We start from the raw sequence: 24367 nt of genomic DNA, 5'->3' as shown, positions 1-24367 counted from the left end.
AGGAGGAGGAGGAGGGAAGGGAAGTAACGAGATGGCAAAAAGCACGACGCTATATAGAGGTGTTGGGAAGATGAACGAGACCATTAGAGTCCTGGATATGTAGGAATTCAACAAGGTTGCGTTGCGAGGGATGGAGGAATCTAAGGCACCATGTCACTGTTGCGGCGGCGTCATGGAGTGTTTATCATCACATCAAAGCCGGCTTTCAGTCGGCCGACTAAGCTCTACAGTGGACGACGGTGCGATTTTACGCCATTTATATAGCCACGACAACCACCCTACCACTGTGTACAAGGCATAAAGTTCTTTTTCATGAATCTTTCGCCAAGAGTGTTTTTTTTTCAAAGGACTTGAGCCGCTCTATGCCGGCCACATCCGTCCTGCCGGTGCTCTGCGGCACGTACACTTGACCATGCGCTCAATCAAAAAACGCTCCGGCCCTTCGACGGCCGCCCGGCTGGACCCAGCGCCGCAGCCTGGGCAGCTCTTGGTATCCGGCTCGTCGTCGTCGTCGTCCCGATTCTGCTTCTTGTAGTAGTCGAGTGCCTTTTGGTCGTCAATCAAGACCGCAACACACACGCGCTCCAGAGTGTCGGCGTTGAAGGTTTGATACATGACGACATTGTCAAACGGCTTGTTGACGACGGAAAAGGTGTCGCCGCCCGCTTCCTCTTCGCTTTTCTCATGCGCCTCGCGGCCGACGAGTATCTCGGGATGCCTCGTCAGGAACGCCTGAACCTCGGCGTTGTCGGTCGAGGTGGTAGGTTGCGCCATGGGACTGCTGGTTTCTTGTTCTTGATGAGTTTGGGAGTATGGAAGTAAAAAGGCCACTGAAGAGTGTCAAGTAAGCGCGTGCGAGAGCAAACAATGCACACAATGAAAAAAATCCGGCAAGCCTACCCCTTTGAGTAGAGTGTTGAAGCAACAAAATTAGCGACTGTTTTTCCTTTGTCTTTTTCTTAGCAGGGTGACGATCCGAACCTGTCTCTTACGAATGGGAAATATGAAAGGAAATACAGAGAGGGAGAGAGAGTATTTATGGCCGTTTGTTTGCTGAGGGGACGAGCCTGATTGTACTGTGGCTGTACCGCCCGTCCGCACAGTGTATTAGTTGCAACGGGCGCAACGCAAGATTGGCGGCATCAGCTGTCAGACTCTAGGTGCCGTGTCTGATGCTGACACTGCCAATCTTTACCCAAGGCATACTGTATTCTCGACATTCAAATCAGGGAAAAGAAAGAGTCATACGAAAGATTGATAAACCATGTCAACATGTCAAACTAGCTGCCTAGCTACACCATCCGATCCGAACCACACCTTGCTTGTCCCATCACTGACTGCAACCCCGCTGGGCGGGGTATGCAAATCGGTCAACTCCTAAAACATGGTTTCATCATCATCTTGCCGTCGCTTGCACAGCCTGACGGTGCTCGCCAATCACGGGGGGAGCTTTAACGTGGCTGACAGCTCAGCTGATGGCGGCATCGACCGCCCACGTATCGGCAACTAGGGCATCGTGCGTCTGCGGTGCAGCTGTAGCTGCGGGCACAAAACTGGCCGCAGCGCGAGGCGCGCGCAAAGAGGCCCTGGGGCTCCGCCTCGCCGACGGCCCGGCGACATTGTCGAGGAGCCAGGCCGGGCTCCTCCCAACGCTTCATCACCTCGCCCTTGGCATCGCCGTCCCTGTTGTACGTCTTGTAGTACTCCTCGGCCTTTTGGTCGTCGACGAGTGCCACGGCCGAGATGCGCTCCTTGGTGTTGGCGTCAAACTCCTGGTACAGCACAATGTTGTCCACCGGCTTGTTGACCAAGCCAAACGTGTCCGCGCCGTGGCTGGCCTCGGCCTTTTCGAGCGCCTCTCGGCCCACCTGAATGTCGGGATGCTGGGCCAAGAAGTCCTCGGCCTGTGTTGCGCAAGCGACGAGGCCAGCATAGAGCGAAACTGCCACAAGGAACTTCATGTTGAAACTTTGTTTGTGGCTTTTTGACTGTTGTTAGTCAAGTATAACTTGGCAAGCAGCGTACTAAAATCATGGAACGTAGTCTCATAGATTTTGCCTTGTGCTTACTTTGAATAACTGAGTGTCTTTTTTTTTTGAGTGTATTTGCTTAGTACTCGTCGTGGGTGCTGTGATGATTGTGAATCGTGAGTTTGAAGGCAGCAACAACGGACCTTTATATACCTGAGCCGAGACCTCCAGATATCACATCAAGAAATCACTTTGACTCTATTCTGTCGAGATCAAACAGTGTCAACTCAGTGCACATACAGTCCCAGGTGTACAAACTGAGGCTAAATGTCTAACAGAGCATTGGCATTACACAACAACTAAGACGAAGCGACACCGAAGCGGTTGCACACATGCAGCCCAACCACCAACCACTTTTACTCAGCCACAATGACTGTACTGTCAATAGCTTTAGTGCTTACTTTGAATCTTGTGTCCCGTTTCGATGCTGTAAACTTCCGTGGTAGTCGTACGCAATGCCGATCTGCTTCATTACATTGTTCCGGGGTTCGATCGGCGAGGAGCCGGAACTTGCCAAAAGAAGTATAGATGTGCAACAACGCATATAATTATAGCCAAGAGTACACGGACTACGAGAAAACACAATCATATATCTTGACCTCAAAATGGTATTACGCACCAGTTGTGACCGGAACCCCGTATGGCAGCACGAATGTGAGACGAGACCAAAAACAACAGTCTCTCTTTTATCCCTCATTAATCCCTATAATACGAGCTATGATCCTGTTTATTCATCTAGATGCTTCAGTGCATACTTGTAAAACATCAAGAGTGCAAATACTTTTCGGACATTTCTGATAATGTGCAGTGGCAAATAATATTGTCTCGGCGGTTAAGGAGCGATTACGAGAGAATTTGTCTTTGGACAGAGACGCATCTTCAAAAGAGGCTGAGATGAGCATGATCTACATATGAAATCAGATCACTCGTCTGACACGGCAGATCTCTCTGCAGGTGAGCGCATGGAATCGGAAATAGAGCTGTGACAGTCAGCCAACCTACCTTAGACGGATCGCACCGGAAAAGAAGATTCTGAGCAAATCAAACTTTATCTTTTTAACCATTTCTTGCCATGGAAAAATTTATAACGCGCTTGGCAGGTCACTGTTCAGGCCTGGTCTTCTCCGATAGTATCTTGCGTAGCTTGCTCTGGTATGATGTAGTTTCCGAAGCCAAGTACATGAACCATTTGGGCACTGGGCAAAGGGCAAACAGGGGAAAAACACGGCAAGTTTTCATAGGTGGATTAATGGCTACCTTGCGCTATGCAAGGTGTTGCATGCTGACGTGAGTATAAAGGTGCTGCTGTCTAAGACTTGCGTGGGCACTGAAACTTTGTCCGTGAATTGCCAACTCGCGCATGCCGCGTCGCACGCTTTTTCTCACCTGATCTTGTGTATCACCGGTACTTGGCAAGCTGCTCTCCAAGTACATGATGTAAAATTGTGACCAAAATTGGAACTGACCGGTTTCAGATTTTGGTGCGCCGATTGAGCTGGCGTACACATCGCGCAGTTCCGCGCCGTCCGCCAATACATTGTCAGCCGCGAGATAATATCGACACCATCTGGAGAACAAAGTTACATATTCAGTGACATGAATATTTTTAGTCACAAATTGGATGAAAATAAGACAGTCATCATCTTACTTGTCAAGTTTCATGAGTTGTATTATCTAATCACGGCAAAGATGGAAAGCTCAATATCATACGCATCTGGGTACCCCATCTCCATACAGGCATTTACAGCGGCGTACCAAAACACCTGCATCTACCCAACAAACAAGCAGACGAATTCCGATCAGAGCTGGCGTCAAAGAACAAAAAAGTCCTGGAAAATGTCTACATACGATGGATGCACATTTGACAGGCCGTTCGTCAACACGTGATTATCCAGTGGAGTCATTATGAGTCGAACGAAGAGTCAACATCCGAAGCCGGCCACGATGCTTGGACCTTGCGACTACACATCATCAACATAGTCGTCATCATGGATCAACCTGTTGGGCCTCTTGTCTCAACCGAATCAGCAAAGCTTCCACCTGGCATCGAGCTTCGCGGACAATTCACCGGCCTACGCAGGCTAGATCCCTCCCATGCGACGGGTCTTTTCAAGCATCTTGGCGGAAAAGAAAACTTTTGGCGATGGACATACATGATGACGAGCGGATTTCCATCCATGGGTAGTTGCACAGAAGCAATTCGCGAATGGGCTGAAAAGCAAGATACATTCTTTTACTCGGTATACGACCGGTCGCTCTCTGACTCAGCGTCAGAGCCTGCCGGCATGGTGTCCTACATGGCGGCGGTCCCGGATCATCGACGAATCGAAATCGGTAGCGTTATTCTGGGCGAAAAGCTCGTCAAGTCGCGACAAGCCACGGAAGCATTCTATCTCTTCATAAAACATGCGATTGAGGATCTCGGGTACCAGCGCGTGGAATGGAAAGCCAATGCTCTCAACGCACCCAGTCGAGCTGCAGCTACCCGTCTAGGATTCACCTTTGAAGGAATCTTTCGGTAGGTGAATAGCGAATTGTCAACTTCTTGGGATCGCTTGCTAATGACGGGTTGCAGCAAACACATGGTCATCAAAGGCAGGCGGCGTGACACTGCGTGGTTCAGCATCACCGATGATGAATGGCCAGTCATCAAGGCCGGTTTCGTTGCTTGGTTGGACAAGGATAACTTTGATGACAACGGGAACCAGAAAAGGACGCTGCAGCAGTGCAGACTGCCCAACGGGACAGAATCCTTGAAATAAAGAGCTCGCCGCCTCCTTTTGGGTTATTACGTCTCGCTGGCTATACCCACGCGATCGTTGACGCCGGGCCCCTGGCCATCCCTGTGGCCACTCGCTGTTGAGTAACCAGGATTTTCAGGATGATCAGAGATCCGGATGCTTCTCGCGCTGTAGCAGTAGCGATAAAGTCGCCGGATGTGAGCATTACCTGATACGCGCCAGCCTGGAGCTGGACGTTACATTACCCGACGGCCAACGGGGGGACAAAGTAAATGGGCCTATAATGAGAATCCTGAGAGACTACCTTTTTCATTTGTCATCTATAAATTCTAGAAGATGGCTTTTAGCATAAAAAAACCGACTTATTAGAGTAGTTTTACGGCTAAATACTGCTCTCTGTCTTAATTATAATTCTATTATTTTACTATTATTCTAATACTATTCTATTTCTCTAGGTGCTAGTGTGGCGCATCATGAGGATAGGCTGGCGTTTTTGTCCCCCCCCTTTGCCCGCTACGCAAATACCAGACTGACACCGGTGTGTGTACGTAGCTACACCAAAAAAAAAAAAAAAAAGGAAGGAAGAAAAGTATTACCCTTCTCTAATTAGTGCGAAAAGTCATAATTTACTTCATGCACTCCGTGGCTGGCCTTTGATGCCGTTCTCCAGCTCATTAGCAGCTCAGGCTGCTTACACCTGCGAGGAACTTATGTTTGCCGGCCAATTTTTAAAGGCTCGAGCCACGCTAGAAAGTATCAGCAGGGCCTCCATACTACCGTTGAACCAATTAGCCTGTTTGCAAAGAGTATAGCGTCTGCATATACCCTCACCAACCTAGCTAGTTGAAGGGCACCTACTAGCCAAGGCCGGCCAGTAGTTTCGCAAGTCGGCCATTCCTACTCGGATGGATGATGCCGCGTGGCGTAACTCGCTCCGCCATCTTTTGAAGCGGGCACCACTGAGCATCGACCATGGATCGATATCTAGTCCTCCTCCTGCATTCGGGCAGCGAGCCTCGTTCTTTTTGATGTTCCAATATTCCAAATTACGAGGCGGGAGTCACAGCACTTCAACGTGGGCAGTGCGGGGTCAATGTGGTCCCAGTACGACTCTTTCTGGAGGGGCCATCGTGCTTGTATTTATGTAACCCATGCCCAAAGCTGTTTGTCTTGGATGCCAGGACCGGGCGCAAGATCCTTCCAGAAGGTAGTTAAAAAAAAAAAAAAAGGCGTTGCCAAGAGCAGACAGTCGATGCCAATTTCCGTACATGCACCCGGCCAACTTTCCCGATTCGAGCAAGCCGAGTGTGGCGCTGGTCATCATCCGTTCCTTTTCAACGACTTACTATCACTGCTAATAATTGCCCCCATGGCAACAAGGCTGCGGGCCACTCACTGGCTTTTTATCGTTTACGAACCGCTACTCGGTGGCGCACCCATCTACTTTGTTAGCCACGGCAGACCATGCAGTCCCTATGCAAGGAAGGTGACAATTGTGCCATCTAGAGACTCTATCTAAATACCATTCCGCCCCCTAATATCCCCCCCCCCTTCTGCACTCTCACATGTCTTTGGTAGCTGTACAGAAAAGCTGTGTTCTGCATGTGCAACGAGTGTTTGCTTTCTGCGGCAAACAAGCTCTTACAACAACTTCTTATTTCAAAGCTACGTGTACCGAAATAACTTCCGTCCTTGGACCATTTTTCAACATAAAAAATCTTGAATCCCAAGTTTTTGCTACGTACAATGTGGAAAGAAGAGGAAGCAAGCTCGGCGGAAAAGGCCGAAGTAAAGGTGGCCGAGGGCCATGGCACGAGCACGCTCCTCAACCAAGTCGCCTCGGTGCAGCCTCACCCCGACTTTATGACGAGAACAGGGCTGAATATCGAATCATTCAAATGCGCTCACTATGGGCCCGGCCTCATTGAGCTGGAACGACCGATGAAACCACGGCATCTGAACATGATTGCCATTGGCGGCTCCATTGGTGCTGGCTTCTTCGTGGGCTCGGGTGGTGCTCTCTCCAACGGTGTAAGAGGATCTAGTGCGCTATCAACGGGAGAAAAGAAAAAGTCTAAAATCAACTCCAGGGACCTGGTTCATTATTCATCGACTTTCTCATCATCGGCGTCATGATGTTCAACGTTGGTGAGCAACTCGACGCCCACTCTACACACGTGCGCTTCGTTGCAGATAATTGACAGACTCGCAGTACATGCCCTTGGTGAGCTGGCCGTCATGTATCCCGTTTCAGGCAGCTTCTACGTCTACTCTGCTCGGTTTATCGATCCATCATGGGGCTTTGCCATGGGCTGGAACTACGTCTTCCAATGGGCGTCGGTCCTTCCTCTGGAGCTAACAATCTGCGGCATCACCATTCAATACTGGAATAAAGACATTAGCATTGCCGTTTGGATATCTGTATTTCTTGTCATCATCATTATTGTCAACGTCTTTGGAGCTATTGGCTATGCCGAAGAGGAATACTGGTCCGCAGTCTTCAAGCTCAGCGCCACAATCATTTTCATGATTATCGCTCTGGTCCTCGTGCTCGGCGGCGGGCCTTCAAGCGGAAGATATGACCATTACTGGGGCGCGCGGCTTTGGTACGATCCCGGCGCGTTTGCCAATGGATTCAAAGGCTTCTGCTCCGTCTTCGTCACCGCTGCGTTTTCGTTTTCCGGCACCGAGCTCGTCGGCCTAGCGGCTGCCGAGACAAAGAACCCCCTCAAGTCACTGCCCAGCGCCATCAAGCAAATCTTTTGGCGCATCACGCTCTTTTACATTCTGGGCTTATTCTTTGTTGGTCTCTTGATTCCGTATACTGACCAACAATTGCTGAATGCTGGTGCATACAATGACCCGCATGCGTCGCCTTTTGTCCTCGTCGGCAAATACGCTGGCTTGACAGGCTTTGACCATTTCATGAACATCACCATTCTGGTCTCGGTGCTGTCGATCAGTGTCTCTAGTGTCTATGGCGGATCTCGAACTCTCACCGCCTTGGCCCAGCAAGGCTATGCTCCCAGGTGGTTCACCTACATTGACAAGTCTGGGAGGCCCCTCTTCTCCGTCATTGCCATTATTGTCTGCGGTGTGATTGCATATGTCAGTCTGAGTGCTACCGGACCCGTGGTCTTTGCCTGGCTGCAGTCGATTTCAGGGCTTGCTGCCCTCTTTACCTGGGGGTCGGTGTGTCTTGCCCACATTCGCTTCAGACACGCATGGAAGCACCAAGGCCACACGGTCGACGAGATCCCATTCCGTGCCGCCGGAGGTATATGGGGCTCATATATTGGACTGTTTCTCAACATTATCGTCTTGATTGCCCAGGTAAGCTTTCTGCTCTTATTAAATTGTCGAAAGTATTAATGCGTGCCCAGTTCTACACTGCGGTGGCCGCACCCATTGGCAAGTCTGGCGTCGGTACGGCTGAATCCTTTTTCAGATCATATTTAGCTGCACCAGTCATTCTCTTCTTCTGGGCGATTGGATACCTATGGAAGCGCGAGGGCTGGCTTAAAATGTCACAGATTGATGTTGATACTGGCCGCCGCGAATTAAACTGGGAGGAGATTAATGCATACCGTGCGCAAGTTGCGGCTTGGCCCAGGTGGAGGCGCATTGTACATATGTTCTTCTAGGAAATGTAGGCTTTTTGGGGGGTGGTCTGGTCATGTAATAGGAAGGAAGTCGGAGTTTGTCAATACCACGTCTTCCACTTCATTCTCGCTTTTCAGCTAGAGCCGGACATGCACACTAGTATGAATAAAGCAAAGACAAACAACGATAGCTCAGTCAGAGCAAGATTTAAATTCATCTTAATACATGATATGAATGACAAGTCCTACACTATTGCCGCTGCTCCATCTATTTCACAGCGTCTTGGTCATAGTAAAGATCGCATGCGTGAGGATGCTGCAGACAGTACTTTGGTACGAGCGCAGTTGCCCCAATACCGTTGGCGACGAGGTACTCTCTAAAGTTGAGAATGCGCTGCGTGAAAGAAGTGGTGCGCTTCTTGCCCGTCTTTGGGTCTCTGTTACCCGACCAGACGAGCTCACCGAGGGCGGCGGCACGGGGCCACATCTTGCCGCTGATGATGGTGTCATCGACCTGCTCTGACCAAAGAGGGGCAGAGGCACCAATAATGTGCTTGGCTTGTGCCGCGGTCAGATTCTTGGCAAAGTCATAGTCGTAGATGCGCTGCCAAGTCTTGTAAGGAGCGCACCAAGAACCGCCATTGCCGCCGTAGTTGAACGAGGGGGTGGCCGCAGTGGGATCGGGGTTCTCCTGAACGTTGTAGCGTGCGTCGTTGGTAACGTAGCCACCGAAGCCGCAATCGAGGTAGAGGAAGTCGGCGCTGGAAACAATAACATCATAGCCAGCCGCGGTCAGTTTGCCAATATTAGTGATGCCATTGTTCCAGGACTGCATAATGACGTTTTTGGAGACGTTCTTTGCAGCGGCATCTGGGGACAGAACAACGTCTTCCCACATGACAATACGGCGGTCCTTGTTTCCAGTTATATTCTTGCTGGTGAAGATGGGCATGGCCGTATTGACCCAGTGCTGGTTGAGGTCAAAGTAGGTTCGGCTAGAGTCTGCAGCAAACCAGTCACGAATAGTCTTGCTAAAGTTGAAACAGCCAACCTGTAGCTCATCGCCACCAACATGGAAAAAGTCATCGGAGAATCGCTGAGACAGCTCCGCGTAGACCTTTTCCACAGCCTGGTAAGTCTTGGGGTTGAGGACATCGAGCTGACCGGGGTTAGGCTGCACGGCAGTGTGGAGGGGCCATTGGTCATTGGACCACCAGCTGTTCTGGCAAGTGACGATGTCGTTGTCGTATTGCTGCCATCCCAAAGCGGAGTGGCCAGGCATGTCAATCTCGGGCACAACGCGTACACCGCGGGCGCGCGCGTATGCAATGAGGTCTTTAACATTCTGCGCAGAATATATCTCCCGCTCGGAATAGGCGTCCTTGGTAAAGTCGGGCAAAGCATCGAGATGGATAGGCCAGGACTGGGCGTCAGTGATGTGCCAGTGGAGAATGTTCATCTTGGACAGGGCAAGTCCGTCGATCTGCTCTTGTAGCTTTTGGACAGAGATGAAGTTGCGGCCAGAATCAACCATGACACCACGGTAAGGGTAGTTTGGGTGATCCTTGATCTCAACAGGCTGTTCAACCATGAGTCCGCCGTGACCGTCGGAAATAATAATCTGCTGCAGAGTGGTGAAGGCGTGAAGAGCGCCCCAGGACGTCTTGGCAGTGATTTGGACCTGGGAAGAAGACGAGGCAATGTTCAGCGTATAGCTTTCATCCACGCCGTGCTTGAGATCGGCTTCCCAGTCCTCAACCTGTACGCTAATCTCATTGAGCCATCGGGAGTTTTGATTGGCGGGTGCGGAAGCTGATGGTGCTGAAGCTGATGGTGCTTCTGCATCACCAGCCTGCGCTTCAGCGCGCTTGCTGTTGCTCGTGGTGTTTCGACCAGGAAAGGGTTCAAACTCGGGGATAGGCTGCTCAACGGCCTGAGGAACCCAACGTATGGTTCTTATGGCACCGTGAGCGCGATTCCACGCTTCACTGACAATTCTGACATTGTCCTGAGTGCCCCAGCTGGCGTTGACGGCACGAAGCGACAGGTACCCGACGGGAATGGGGCCCGAGGAGCCCCAGGTGATTTCTTGGGGCGCCGGCAGTGGGTTCACCTTGACGGCAGCAGCCCCAAGTTCGCTGGCAGTGGCCAGCCAAAGCAGCAAACCAGAGGACAATGACTGAGAACGCATGTTTTTTTTTTCTTTAAAGAAAAATAAAAAGAATGCAAGAGGCGAGAAAAGAACTTCACATTGGGCATACAGTCCAAGACAAAAAACGGGATGCTTGCTGATCGTCGGGGCACCTCCCTACTTTTTGTATGCAAACGCGCTGGAGAGACAGTGGGGGGGGGGCCTACCAGAGCGCTAAAACTGACAAACTGGGGCGACCATCAACGGGTTGTTGCATCCTTGGGTAATTAATACAGATTGAATATCTGCTACCATGATGGCCCTTCCCGCGCCAGCTCTTGACTAGTTATGCTAACAGGGCTAAAAGGCGATCAAGTCATGCAGGAGTGCCGCAATGCAACCCAACTATCCGTACCTTGTCAATGCAGGTGGATGGTGGATGGGAAGAAATTGGGATGCCAAGTGCACCTTGTGTCGTTCTTGTTGGAAGGACAATGCCCCTCCCTGGTGTGTTGCTGTCATATGCATAGGTATGGAGACGGGTGATCTAAGTCACACAGACCTATACCCAAGGCAGAGTAAGATTTCAGGGTATTAGCATTGCGCTTATCTTGTATATTTTCAACTTTAACAGCGCTCATGATTCATCTTTCAATGTATATCTATTCGCCCGCTAAAAGGCCGACTCTGGTTATACTATCAATCGGTGAGCAGACGCAGCTTCATCTACATTAGGTATTTGTCTACCTTTAATCAAAGTCGCGACCGTAACCCTTCATCTTGGCACTGTAACGGTGGCTTGGAGCAGCTGAGATGAACCAGACAAATTTGTCTCGGCCAAACAACTAGGACAGCACCCCCCCGCACCCCGAAGCACTAGCAAGAATGCATAGCAATGACGTTGCAACAACACTACAACTACGGGTGGCGGCGATGCTAGCTACCTACAGTGGGTGTAGGTAATTAACTTCAGCCGCTAGCTTTCCAAGCCTGCGCAGCTAGAAACTCCAACTGAATATTTGATAGAACCGCGCATCCTGGCCAGCTGCGTGCTACGTTACCCCCCGTCTTCGATTCGGGATATTTGACAAGATCATGTGCCAGCCATCCTGCATTGAGTCGATTGCTGCCACGACGTCACATACATTCTGCATGCGCCAAGCGTCCATTGAAATCTAGGGGTCAAGAGCGGATAAAGGTCCATGAACATGGTAACAAACAAGACGGCTGAGGATATAATTCACCCACCAGGGTCTTTTCTACTTGAGTAAATAAAATATTTTTTAATTGTGGCTCGATTTCGTCCTCGGGTTTTATAGGTGTTCAAACGAGAAAATATGCTGGTTAATCCATGCAATAATGGTACATCACCCACCCTGTGCCTGGGGCCTGGGGTTTCAACCAAAGGAAGGATTCCACAAGAAGCACATTGAGTTGGAGATGAAATGTTCCCTGCATGCTCGCCAGCGGTGTGCAGTCTCGCGTTTTGTTCAAGATGGGGCATTTGTAGACTCACCTGGAGAATCGTCGGTCAACTTTAATCTACTTTGTATAAATTTTCTTGACGTTGCATCAAGCCACTGAACAAAATTTATATCAAGTAGAAATTACCAAAACATCGCTATACCACTCAATCAGTCGACTCCACTTCCTGCACTGGAGCATGGCAGGGCTCCCCTCACCTAGCTTGGTTGCTACCCCGCATAGGTACCTAGCCAGCAGAGCTTGCTCTTCTGGTAGCGTTTCACCAAAAACAAAGCTCTGCATTTACTCCGTAGTGATTGAAGAGTACGGCTACGCGACATGTCTACTTCGAGTGCAGAATGGATCAACACGATCCGCCAAGCTGTGGATAATAATCTCGAATCAATATCAAAGATTAATTCTCAGGTACGCAGTCTCTCTCTCTCTCCCCAATTTGAAAACGCAACCGCCCGCTGATGTGGTACGAGTTCAAGATTCACAGCGAACCAGAGCTCGCATACGAGGAACACAAAGCCCACGCCAACTTTGTCTCCGTGTTAGAGTCGCTTGGCTTTCAGGTAACTCCACAGGCCTACGGTGTAGCCACCGCCTTTTCAGCCGAGTACGGCTCCGGCGGGCGCTTAGTCGTGTTCAATGCAGAGTATGATGCACTGCCCGGAATCGGCCACGCGTGCGGTCACAACTTGATTGCCTCTGCGAGCTTTGCGGCTTTTCTCGGCGTGGCTGCCGTTTTGAAGCAGACGCCGGGCGCTCCGGGCAGGGTGCGACTGCTGGGCACTCCGGCAGAGGAAGGCGGTGGCGGCAAGATTCACCTCATCAACAATGGCGCGTACCGGGATGCTGCTGCTTGTCTCATGACGCACCCGGGTCCCCAATATCTCCTTGCCGGAAATGTCACTGGCGTTGCCGCTGTCAAGATGCTTGCCAATGTCAAATGGCGAGTCATTTTCAGCGGGCAGACTGCGCACGCGGCCATGGAGCCCTGGAATGGCCTAAATGCCCTGGATGCCGTTTGCTTGTCATACAATGCAATTTCTATGCTAAGACAGCAAATTCGACCTCATGAGAGAATACATGGTGTCATAAAAGAGGGTGGTGATCGCCCGAATGTCATTCCCGCATCGACCAGTGTCGAATACTATGGTAAGTGGTTTAATACCTCGTTTTATACGGATTAGATTTGCGGCTCTGACACCTCACTTTTTAGTACGCAGCGACACCTTGGCCGCTGCCGAGCGGTTGTGGAAGCGTGTTCGATTGTGTTTCGAAGGTGCCGCCACTGCTACGGGTTGTCAGGTGCGGTATGAGCCTACGAATTCTTATGCGGATCTGCGATCCTCCATGGTACTCTGCAAAGAATTTGTCGCCACATTTCCTGAAGGGACAGTGTCTCTAGACGAGCCTGCCGACTTTCTCGCTGGCTCTACTGACATGGGAAATGTTACTTATGAGTGCCCTGGCTTCCATGGCGCTTTCGGAATTGACACGGAAAAGGGCCAAGGAAACCATACCAGACCATTTGCCGACGCTTCTGGTCTGGCAAAGTCCTTTGATCGGGCTCTAGAGTGGGGGAAAAGTATGGCCATAGTAGGATACCGTGTCCTGTCCGATGACGACTTCAATCAGACAGTTCAAGAGGACTGGAAAGCAGACATGAAACGCGCAGCATTGTAAAATATTCATATTTACATCGATTTTGCGCTGCGCTGCGCTGCACGGGAATAGTCACCATTTGCACGAAAAACGATACAAAAGAAGTAACGATCTGGAGAGGAGTTGGAAGATGTATTCGGGTCTGAACTTGTGATAGAATCATGGTGTTATTGTGGTGTTGACTGCTGCTTTCTGGGCTTTCTAGTCAATGAAGCAAAGAACCGAGAGACCCCACGTTTGGCAAGGGCAGCTAATTTAAAAGGCAGCAAGAGATACTTGGTAACCGTTTCGAATACCCACAAAGAATCAGCCACAATCTCCTTGAGCGCCCACTCCAGTGGAAAAGACCTTCTAGGCTTGGCCTGTACAACCGTTGCTTTTGACCCTGGAAAGTGCCCAGGTCCTTGTCGGCCGTTGGGCTGCACCAACAGGTGATGGTCTTCGTGCTCACGCGCTCGCACGCTGTCCTTTGTGAGCTTCTCGCGCAGAAGCGAGCGTTCCGCTTCTGGCAAGTCCTTCCACCAATGATCCACCGTCGTATACATGTATTCCTGTATTTGAGACTTGTCCTTGACGAATGCTGGGTGATGCATGATTGTGAGAATTTCGTCAATAACCTTGTCTGCGTCTGAGTCAGTGTTATCCCAACACTTGACGATTTGTTGTGTTGTCCAATTCGTAGTCACGGTTGCAATAAGCCCTGCTGGTCTGTTGAGAACATTGCAAAAGTGGTCCTTGGATAGATCAGAGTGGCTAGGGTCCGAGGCGGACGAGTCTTTATCAAAGACGGCTGCTGAGCCAGAAGACGCTGCTTCCTTGTCTACCCTAGCCTTGGCTGCTCGCAGTGTAGCCCGCAATTCTTTGACAGAAGATTCGATGACGATGCGCATGGCCTTGAAGACTAATTGATTGGTCAGGTCGCTCATTTCGGAGCTTGAATTTCCAGACAATTCCTGGTCATCGCCGCTGGCGACCTCTTTCAACCACTTCTTCATTCGGTCATGAAAGAAGAAGAGGGGCTCAAGAGCCTGCCAAACAAGGGAGGGATCAATGGAAGGTTTCGACTTGGTGGTGTCAACAGAAGAGTTTTCGTTATCATCAGCAACGACGTCCTCGTCATCAGATGAAGTAGGTGACTCTGGTTTGAGTTTCTGTAATACCATGTGAACTGTCTTTAGCTGGTTGACGAGGGCATTATTTTCTGTTGAGAATGAGAATGTTTGAATCGAGGCAATCCCAGTCTCTATCGCATCGAAGAGTTGATCGAAAGCTGTAGCGCCGAAGCCGAGATGAGTCTGTACTTGGTTCAGCGACCCTTGGGATTGTAGGATTGCCATATCATCGGCTTCTCCAAGCAGGCTATGAAAGATGTCGAGCATGCCGAAAGTGCCCGTGACGAGAGGGGCCACTTTGCGGTCGCTCTGAAGACTTGACGGGAGCGGCAATCGGCAGGCGTCGCCAACAAAGGCAAAGACGTCTTCCTCACCAAGCTCCTGTAGACAAAGTTCGATGTAGTTGCTATGCGCCGGAAAATCCTCGAGTGTATGAAGTGCAGCTCCGAGGTGTATAAAAGATTCCTTTTGCGCGGCATGGTCACCAGCCCTGCCACGACGGCCGAGGTCGATACACTTGCTTAGCTGGTCACGGATATAGTCCGAAGACGTCTCCCACGAGTTGCCAGAGTTTGCAATGTAATTTTTCATGCCAGTTTCCGGATCGAACTCGAGCTCGACGGGATCCACGGGACCTCTGAGCCGAGGATCAATTGATTGGGCGTTGTCGCTGTAGCCGCAAGGATTGTCAATGTGCTCGACATGTCTGTAGCAGCCAAGCCTTTCTCTCGTAACGTCAAATTCGTCCGTCGCATATCCGAATTCCATCATGGCCAATATGGAGACAATGGCGCGAAGGATCGACTCGGGGATATTCTCCAAACAAGTTGCATCCACAACCTGCGAGAAGTCGCGCAGCCAGTTGCCAAAATATATTTGCCGCCTCTGCAGCTGAGTGAAGCCAATGTTGGTGACGATACTTGAAGGCAAGAAGCGCAGAACCTCGACAATGTCGCCATGACGCCAAACAAATTCTTTAAAGTTGCTGCCGTCGGCGACGGAGCCTGCGCCAAACGCCGAGACGCTGGTCGCGAAGCCGAGGACCAGAAACAGCAGCAGAGCTGCGCGGCTGGCACTCGACATGTTGGAGGACCAGCTGTGGTTAGAGCCCGCGAGTATTGCGGCGTGTGTAACGAGCCTTTCTGCTACGAGACGGCTTGGCGTGAGGAAATCCAAATGTGAAGAAAATACGGCCGCGACTTGTATCGGGCTCGCGATGAAATTCTGATCCACATTTGGAGACCCACCTGCAGGGCCGCCTTTGTCGTCATTGAATAGTTTTCCTCGGCAAACAGAGCTATCGATTTGCAACAATGGCAAGGCAAAATTGGACGAAAGAAGACTTTGGTATTGCGAGAGAGACACTCTATAAAGTGTCATTTATTCATAACTGACAAACCTCACAGCGTCTGCCACTCTGGTCTACAAGGCATGTTGCAGTCCCCAAGCAGGGATCGTGGTACCCATCGCCTGTGCTACGCCGCTTGCGAGACCACTGCTCGAGCCAACAGCTCTAAATTGAAGCTTAGACTCGAGGGGGCGAGCTTATATCCGTATTCTGCACTGCCGAACCAAAGAACAAGAGGCGTGCTGGTACAGATGGCGATGTTCAATGATTTGTTCCGTCACCAAAGTCGATACCGTGCAAGGGGAAAGTGGGTACATACAGCTCCTCTTTTTCGACAGGGGTGAGAGGGACAAGGAACAGGAAAAAGCTTCCGAGCTTGCAGCCTATCAGCGTAATCAATCTCTGTTTATTCACAAGTTTGACAAGCTGACAAGCAGTGTGCTCGTCTGTTGCCTATAATCTCTCTGAGGGTGATATCAAGTCGTTTACTTTATTATGAAATTTAGAAAAGAAGAAGCATGACAATAGGCAAAATTGCACCACTCATCTCGAACCACGTCAGCCAGCCTCCCGCAAACCTGCTCGATTTGGTCGCAACGCCCGCCAGCTGAACAAGCAAGCCAGCCATTTAGGCCCATTCACTTCAACTTGATGGGCAGCTGTCGCTGTATAAAAGGTGCACCCGAGCGTACTATCAACAAAAGTAGGTAGGCATACTCTCAACACATTATTTCTTCATCTTTGTGCCGCCGCCAGAAATCCAACCTCAATGCTACCCCGAGCCATTTCAATTCCTGCTCTGCTGGCGTCAGCCCTTACCCCGAGCCTGGCCCAGAGCATCGCTGGCGTCGACAAGCGCTGCACGGCACCGAGCCAGTACTGCGGCAACGGCGCTGTCTGCTGTCCCGGCTCCGCCTGCAGCTTATCCGGCTACTGTACACTTTACGGTACCGCAGGCCAATACTGTGGTAACGCCGTGCCGTGCGCGTCTGGCTTGGATTGTAGCACAGCTGGCTATTGCACACCGTATGGCAAAAGAGGCGATTACTGCGGAAATGCTGTCCGATGCGCCGCTGGCTTGAATTGTAACTGGAAAGGTTACTGTGCCTAAATTGAATCAAGCATGGGGAAAGGGGGCGCTCAAATGCTGTCAATCAGGTTGACAACGACAAAGCTGCTCCAGGCCGCACTACAAACTCAAGTCGCTTCTACGGATGACGTGAAATTGTTCATATATAGGAAGCACTGAGCCTGACAATTGAAGATCAATGTATATAAAATGACTACATTTTTCAGTAGATAATCTCGCTGTAGTTACGGGTTTCCCACATGGCGCTTACCATTTTTTAGCCGTCGAACCGGCTATCGCCATCTCCCAGTGTTCTGCAACTGTCGCCTCAGCCATGTTTCATCAACCGTCGTTGCCAGGATCAACTTTCATCACAAACCACTGAAAAAGGTAAACGAGAAAAGGCCCCGCTCGTGTTTCGCTCCGCATTAAAGCCTGGAGTTTGTCTTGTAACTCGTGATGCCTTATCCTTTTAGCGCGGGCGAATTCCAAAAGCAGGCTCTGTGCTTTGCTGACATGCACCATTCACAAGCAGGTAAGCATAATAAGCTTTGCCTTGCATGGCCTCGTGGTAGTCTTGAGTTTAGTCGATATGCTCTCTTATTATTCAGGGTCGTGGAGAATCTCTTGATTCCAACGCTCCCAACGCTAGGGCAAGCAAGTCTAAATAACGACCATGTCTTACTGATCAAGTCTTCATCCAGCCGGACTTTGTCAAGGCCGGCCCACGGGTGATGAAGACTTTCCGCTGGATTCCTGACTCTTTCACAAAGCACACCACGTATGGAAAATCATAATGAAAAAAAAAAAAAAAAAAAAAAAAAAAACTACTTTTAACATACTATTCATAAGTCTCACTATTTCAAAAGAAAAAGAAATTGATCCTCTTTAGCCAAGAGCCGAATCTCGGGCGGCCGGGGCGGCGTTTTTTTTGTCACCATTTGGCTGGGCGCCACCGGGTGTTCTCTTCCTATTTGTGCGTCAGTGGCTTATTTGAAGCGGCTGACATGCTCTTAAATGTGCTCCATAAGCCCACAAGCCGACTTGGCACCATCCACTAAGGTCGCTGGAAATACTGCTGCCTGCAAACGATCTGGTTTTTTGGTCCGGCCACACGCATGACCGGCTTAGGGATCTGCCACCATTTCATTAAACCATGGCGAACTAGACTAGGTAGAACGCGGATAGAAAGTACAGTTTTACTAGCCGATACAAGTCATGCGGGCATTTGAATTGTGCTTGCCATCACATTTCTTCCTCCTGTTTGTTTCCTGGCCGTATTTCGTATACGACTAATCCGTACCGGTTCCGGTACCACCGCAAGGCTCTACGCCACATGCAGAATCCGTTACAGCGACATTACCATGTGGCACACTTGAATCGTACGAATAACATCTCCGCAGCGTATGGCCGGGTGCTTCTTACAGCATAGTCATGGAGAATTCTGAGCTATTCGCTGACGCTGTGGAGATAAGGCTAGCAGTAGTGTTGCCCTCTCCACCTCCGCATTACAGGCTACAGCTCAGCAACCCCATCCGTGGAACGGTGGAGTCGACTCTTTAGAGGCCATTTCCATACTATTTTATTCTTCAGGAAACAAACGTGTGGCATCCAGGAGTCCGGACCCTAAGAGGCCAGGCTGCATTCGTCATAAATAGCTCGGATCCCCCAGTATTTGCTCGACCTGGAAGCTGACCACACTTATTTTCCCCAGAATTTCGTCTTCTGCCCTTGTGGACTCACTGCAAACATGGAAAAAAAGATCTCCATTGACTCCCCGGACTCACCTTCTGCGGAGCATGTCCCCGAGGACAAGCTTCGCCGAGAAGAGTTTGACCAGGAAACTGGTGGCCGCCGCCAGTCCGTCGCCCACAACATTATTCAAAATCCTCTCAAGGTAAGGATACATCAACTCGCAAAGCAAAATTTGATAATTATTTCATCACTCACATCATTTAGCGCAAATCTGAGCAGGATGTCGTTCTGGAAGCGGAGCAGTGGGCCAACTCGCATGGCATGGAACAACATGCGAGCTTGTTTGGACGCGCTGCTCTCGTTGCGCGAGATCCCGAAAACTTTGAACTCATGTCGGAACTACCTGATGACGAGCGACAGGCTCTCATCTATGAAAGAAATCACAAGTGGCACGGCCCCAAGATGCTGTGGTACTCCATCAGTCTCTGCGCCATCGGCGCGGCTACCCAAGGATGGGATCAGACCGGAGCCAATGGCGCAAATCTTTCCTTCCCGGAAGAGTTCAATTTGACTGGCGAAGGGAGGGATGAATGGATTGTCGGGCTTATCAACTCCATCATCTTTCTTACAGCTGGTTTGATGTACGTGCTGCGGACTCACGATTGATCGATCCTTATTCACCTTGCACCACGCTCATGTCACTGACCTTTGCCCCTACAGTGGCGCATTCATCGTCGATCCGCTCAATCACTATCTCGGCCGAAGAGGAGAGATTTTTCTTACGGCCGCCTGCCTCACTGCGACACCGATCGGCTCGGCATTTGCGACAAATTGGCAAGGCCTTTTCTGGGCCCGATTCATTATGGGTATTGGCATTGGCGCCAAGAATGCAACAGTCCCGATCTATTCGGCCGAAATGGCGCCACATAGGATCCGTGGCGCTCTGGTCATGTTCTGGCAGCTGTGGGTTGTCGTTGGTAAGTTTTTTTGCGGGCAACAAAAATACTCTTGCCCAGAAACCCCTGAAACCGTATACCTATCGAATGTATATTAATCGATCAAAAGGTATTTTCCTGGGCTTTGTTGCCAACATTGTCGTCAAAGACGTTGGCAAGATTGCATGGCGCCTCCAATTCGGCTCCGCCTTTATTCCCTCTTTCCTCCTCCTCATTGGTATATTCTTCTGTCCCGAGTCTCCTCGCTGGCTCATGAAGCACGGCAAATTCGCCAAGGGCTTCAGGTCAATGCAGCATCTCAGAGCCCATGACATCATCGCGGCCAGAGACTATTACTACTCGTATGTCAACTACGAGGAGGAGAAAAAGGCTGCCAGAGGTGCTGGCTACATTGCCCGCCTCAAAGACTGTTTTGTTGTTCCGAGGATTCGGAGAGCCAATTACGGAGCTTCTACGGTGATGCTGGCGCAACAAATGTGCGGAATAAATAGTATGAGACTCTAACCCTGTTTTACACAGGACTTTCACAGCAAGCCTCATGGAAAATTCTATACATCAGTGCTGACCAGATTTCTAGTCATTTCATTTTATAGTTCCTCCATCTTCACAAGCGTTGGGTATACTGCCACTGAAGCGCTGTATGCCTCATTGGGATATGGGGCAGTTCAAGTCGTCGCCACCATCCCCACGCTCTTCCTCATTGATACCAAAGGCCGTCGCACACTAACAATGATTGTAAGATGCATGTCAGGCGTTCCAGGGACCAGTAGGCTAACAACTGACAGACATTTCCTCTGATGTGCATTTTCCTCCTCGCTGCTGGCCTTTCGCTCTTGCCCAACGGAGCATACCATATTGCGCCACAGGCTGCTGACCAAAACCCCGCACACGATATGAGGCCAAAAGGCGCTAGAATTGGTCCCGTCGTTCTGTAAGTCGACGGACCGGGAAATTTCACATGTACTAATCACTGACGAACCATCTTAGCTTTGTTTACCTGTTCACTATATGCTATTCCCTAGGAGAGGGCCCTGTGGCCTTTCAATATTCCGCAGAGGTATTCCCGACAATTCAGCGTGAGCAGGGAATGGCCTGGGCAGTGTGCATCAACAACACGTTTGGTGAGTCCCTGTTGACACATTTCAAAGCTAGCCAGTGAATTAATTCTTCCTCGACACAGCCGGTATCCTGGGCCTGACCTTTCCACGAATGAAGACTGTCATGACATCAACCGGTGCCTGTAAGTCGCATCAGTTCTTTCATACAAACAAGGTAGCTAAACTAATGGCCAAAAGTTGGCTTCTACGCCGGTCTGAACCTAATCGCATGGGGCATGATCTTTTGCTTTGTGCGCGAGACAAAGCAGCTCACACTAGAGGAAATTGATCGTGAGTTGCCACCTAGCAGGGTACCCGAAAAGTGGCTAACGAGTTTTTTTTCTTTTACCTATTGCAGAGGTTTTCTCTGTTCCAACTAAAACGTTTCTACGCTACGAACTGAAAGAACAAGTTCCGTGGTTCATCAAACGATACATCTTTTTCCGGAATATTCCTCGCCCGCCTCCGGTCTTTGAAAAGGAAGGCAAGACAGATGGTATCTAAGCAAAATTTCTTCCATCGGACATCTTGTGTTATATAATTTGATTCAATACAACTTGCAATTCACCTGTGATATAGTTTCATTTTCCTTGGCAGTATTCATTATCATCAATTTTTGTTCTGCGACTACAATGAACAGAGACCCTCAGCCTGAAGAATCACTGCTCAACGCCGTTCAGTGCTTGTTTCGCCTGGTAGGCTGCCGCATAGCCATTCGCTTATATGACGCAGCCGTACTGATTCTGGCTCTCCTCCCCCAAATGATGAGACCAAGAGGCCCGACAAGAATAAGAACTGTAAGGACAGATATGAGGATGTGCGTGTCCCGGATGCCCATGCCATCTAACCAGGGGGTCAGAGCAAATAAAATGCCGACTGTGAGCAAGTTTCGAATAAGGGTGACGCCAACGAGCGCATTTCCAATGACCTGGATCAAATTAGCAACTGCAAGTTCTGCCGTGGACCGTCGTAACTTACGTCGTGGTAACAGTCCATCGCGTATGCCAATGAAACAATGCCACCTGCAGTGAGACAAAACCCGTACAGACCAAAGCCCACAGCTAGAAGCGGCCAGGGGGCACCCTAAAAAAAAGTTAGAGACTGGAATGAGTGACGGAAAAGAGGGAAAGGGAGGGCAGCTTACAGAGTCAAGTCCCAGTCCAAACATGAGGATGCCGGCAGGGGCAATGACGGCCAGTGGAAGTATCATCCACAAACGCATTTCCGGCTCATACACTCCATGGTTGCGGTGCGCAAGCCATAGAATCAACTTGTCGTTCAAATAGCCTCCATATACAACACCTGGGATCGACGCAACAAAAGGTGCAATGTTCATCAACCCGACGCCAATTGACGTGAAGTTGTAGGGCGGATCAAACATATATGTCGCTTGCACGGAGATGAGAACGGCGAACCAGGCGAGTAGTACGCCATAAGCAATTGCCGTGTATGTGATGGCTGGGAAAGTAACGAGGATGATGAGCGGCTCATACACATCATGCAAAATCGATCCCTCAGTCACCGTAAAAAACGCAAGTCGTTGTCGAAACGACCTGACGGGAATCGATGTATCAATCTTATTCTGCCCTTCATTTCGGCTGAGCTCAGTCTCCCGCACGTCTGCTTCAGAGTCGAGGGTGTTGGCGACCAGGCTTTGCGTTGTTCCTCCGGACCGCCACTCGGTAAACACGTACTTTGTTTCCTCAAAGAAGAAAAGAACCAGTATCACGTTGATGCCGAATAGAACCGTGCACCACCACCAAACCCATCGCCATCCCTCGCTCTCGACGATGTAACCAGAGGCTACGGGTCCGAGATAGGCACCAGTAAAGGTGGCTAGCAGCGCGAGGCCATTGACAGTTGCGTGGTGGTGAATAAAGAACAAATCAGCAATGGTGATTTGGACAATCGTTTCACTAATGGCACCGCCAATTCCAGAAACGACATTGCTGCCGTACAAGTCGCCCACGGTATTCGTGCGCGCCGACCAAATGCACGACACAAACTGGAGCACTGTGCTAAACAAGTAGACCGGGCGCCGGCCAATCTTGTGGACGAGCGGGATAAAGGCGATGCAGCCAAGCGCAAGTCCTAGATAATTGGCAGCTGTTGAACCATTGAGAGTGTCTTCGTTGAATCCCAACTCATCAGAGTACTGGTCCCAGGCCGTAAATCCAACGTCGAGCTGAACAAAAGTGAGCAACGTATATAGGCATACGAGCGAAAAGTTGACCGCCTTGCGTGAGCCGGACCAGTTCAGAGGATCATTTGGGTCTGTTGTTGGAGCTGGGTGAAGAATCAACTTCTTACAGTCACCTGCATTGTCAATATAGAAATCCATCAAGGCCCCAGTTTACCCGTTCAAAAAAGGTTAGGTTCGCTCACCTTGTTCAAGCTTCACAGTGCCTGGGGGCAAACTGGCGGTCTCACCCGCAAGGGGCAGCGACATGCTGGAGGATGGCGCGCAACTTTACCCGCTTGAGTCGCTTGGCAAAAAAAAAAAAAGAGCAAGCATTTGTTACAAAGTTGAGAGAGATATCACAGGCCGCGGATGGGAACTTGCCTGGATGGCAACAAGACATCGTCCGCCCAGCGAAAATCAAGGAAATAGCGCTCGGTCGCTTTTGTCTCGTGCCGTCATCAGCGGTGTGGCTGGAATCATCAGCCCGTTTGCCGACGCTTCCGGGCTTGGTACTTGGTTTGGTTTGAGTGGCTGGCTGGTTGGACAGGGTGCCCACATCAGCCATGCGACGTTGGAGAATCGTATGGAGTAAATCTTGGACCAAAAGACAAAATGTTTATTCTTGCAGGGAGGGTTTCGCCTCACTGATGATGACCGAACCTTTAGATCTGTGATATAAAGGTACCAAATGTCGACGCTCTTTATGCTTCACCCTTGGTGGATGACTGGTGACTGCCAAGCTGAAGAACAAGACTCGTGTGAAGCCGCGCTGGGCTAGCCTCTGTCTCGGTTGGTGAGACGCATGTTGTCAGGTGTCAGGCAGGTGAAGAATCATGACCTTTCGTCAACTACTGACGCCTGCTTTTTGGTGTAACAGATGACGAACCTAGAAAGATCCCATCCCATCTAGGACTCTATTAGCTAGTAGGCAGAGGTATACCGGGTATATACCAAGGGTATACTTGTAATTTTACTATAAAATATAAATTAATTACTATTCTCATTATTATTATAATTACTATTATTATTAAAAAATTGCTAAGTTAATTCTTATTCTATAATATAATATATAAAAATTACTTTAGATATAAAGTTTTTAAATTAAATCTAATATTAAAGTATTTCTTAATTACTTATATTTTCTTTATAAATATATTATAATTCTTTTTATATATATTTTCGCTTTTTACTATTTTATATTATATTTATATAGAAGCCTAAATTTACATAAATGTCAAGAACTCGGGCTCTATAGCCCACCTTCCT

The 24367-nt window shown here is 49.8% G+C and overlaps 9 protein-coding genes across 9 annotated transcripts; 5 read left to right on the top strand and 4 right to left on the bottom strand.

Moving 5' to 3' along the window:
- Positions 1-360: 360 nt before the first annotated feature.
- Positions 361-1961, bottom strand: BBA_10058 (uncharacterized protein; the record flags this gene model as incomplete). The annotated part of the gene is made up of 2 exons (XM_008605155.1): positions 361-830; positions 1466-1961. 2 exons carry the CDS (start codon positions 1959-1961, stop codon positions 361-363), a joined length of 966 nt encoding a protein of 321 aa, XP_008603377.1.
- Positions 1962-4018: 2057 nt separating this feature from the next.
- Positions 4019-4792, top strand: BBA_10057 (Acyl-CoA N-acyltransferase; the record flags this gene model as incomplete). Its single annotated transcript, XM_008605154.1, has 2 exons — positions 4019-4548; positions 4606-4792. The coding sequence occupies 2 exons, from the start codon at positions 4019-4021 to the stop codon at positions 4790-4792; spliced, it is 717 nt and encodes a 238-aa protein (XP_008603376.1).
- Positions 4793-6517: 1725 nt separating this feature from the next.
- Positions 6518-8415, top strand: BBA_10056 (Amino acid/polyamine transporter I; the record flags this gene model as incomplete). The annotated part of the gene is made up of 4 exons (XM_008605153.1): positions 6518-6802; positions 6862-6919; positions 6984-8104; positions 8155-8415. 4 exons carry the CDS (start codon positions 6518-6520, stop codon positions 8413-8415), a joined length of 1725 nt encoding a protein of 574 aa, XP_008603375.1.
- Positions 8416-8641: 226 nt separating this feature from the next.
- Positions 8642-10564, bottom strand: BBA_10055 (putative hexosaminidase; the record flags this gene model as incomplete). The annotated part of the gene is made up of 1 exon (XM_008605152.1): positions 8642-10564. The coding sequence occupies one exon, from the start codon at positions 10562-10564 to the stop codon at positions 8642-8644; it is 1923 nt and encodes a 640-aa protein (XP_008603374.1).
- Positions 10565-12307: 1743 nt separating this feature from the next.
- Positions 12308-13663, top strand: BBA_10054 (amidohydrolase AmhX; the record flags this gene model as incomplete). Its single annotated transcript, XM_008605151.1, has 3 exons — positions 12308-12394; positions 12463-13132; positions 13197-13663. 3 exons carry the CDS (start codon positions 12308-12310, stop codon positions 13661-13663), a joined length of 1224 nt encoding a protein of 407 aa, XP_008603373.1.
- Positions 13664-13809: 146 nt separating this feature from the next.
- BBA_10053 (NIMA-interacting protein TinC) lies at positions 13810-15837 on the bottom strand (the record flags this gene model as incomplete). Its single annotated transcript, XM_008605150.1, has 1 exon — positions 13810-15837. The coding sequence occupies one exon, from the start codon at positions 15835-15837 to the stop codon at positions 13810-13812; it is 2028 nt and encodes a 675-aa protein (XP_008603372.1).
- A 1034-nt stretch (positions 15838-16871) lies between these two features.
- Positions 16872-17556, top strand: BBA_10052 (uncharacterized protein; the record flags this gene model as incomplete). Its single annotated transcript, XM_008605149.1, has 2 exons — positions 16872-17199; positions 17402-17556. The coding sequence occupies 2 exons, from the start codon at positions 16872-16874 to the stop codon at positions 17554-17556; spliced, it is 483 nt and encodes a 160-aa protein (XP_008603371.1).
- A 1365-nt stretch (positions 17557-18921) lies between these two features.
- On the top strand, positions 18922-21423 carry BBA_10051 (facilitated glucose transporter; the record flags this gene model as incomplete). The annotated part of the gene is made up of 10 exons (XM_008605148.1): positions 18922-19068; positions 19131-19507; positions 19587-19843; positions 19932-20298; positions 20416-20557; positions 20608-20753; positions 20810-20943; positions 21003-21062; positions 21118-21210; positions 21326-21423. 10 exons carry the CDS (start codon positions 18922-18924, stop codon positions 21421-21423), a joined length of 1821 nt encoding a protein of 606 aa, XP_008603370.1.
- A 172-nt stretch (positions 21424-21595) lies between these two features.
- On the bottom strand, positions 21596-23368 carry BBA_10050 (sugar transporter; the record flags this gene model as incomplete). The annotated part of the gene is made up of 4 exons (XM_008605147.1): positions 21596-21847; positions 21898-22002; positions 22064-23235; positions 23305-23368. The coding sequence occupies 4 exons, from the start codon at positions 23366-23368 to the stop codon at positions 21596-21598; spliced, it is 1593 nt and encodes a 530-aa protein (XP_008603369.1).
- Positions 23369-24367: the final 999 nt, after the last annotated feature.

This window comes from Beauveria bassiana, assembly GCF_000280675.1.
Source record: "Beauveria bassiana ARSEF 2860 unplaced genomic scaffold BBA_S00084, whole genome shotgun sequence".
In the NCBI taxonomy this organism is placed as follows: Eukaryota; Fungi; Ascomycota; class Sordariomycetes; order Hypocreales; family Cordycipitaceae; genus Beauveria; species Beauveria bassiana.
This window is presented reverse-complemented; position numbering and strand designations above follow the sequence as displayed.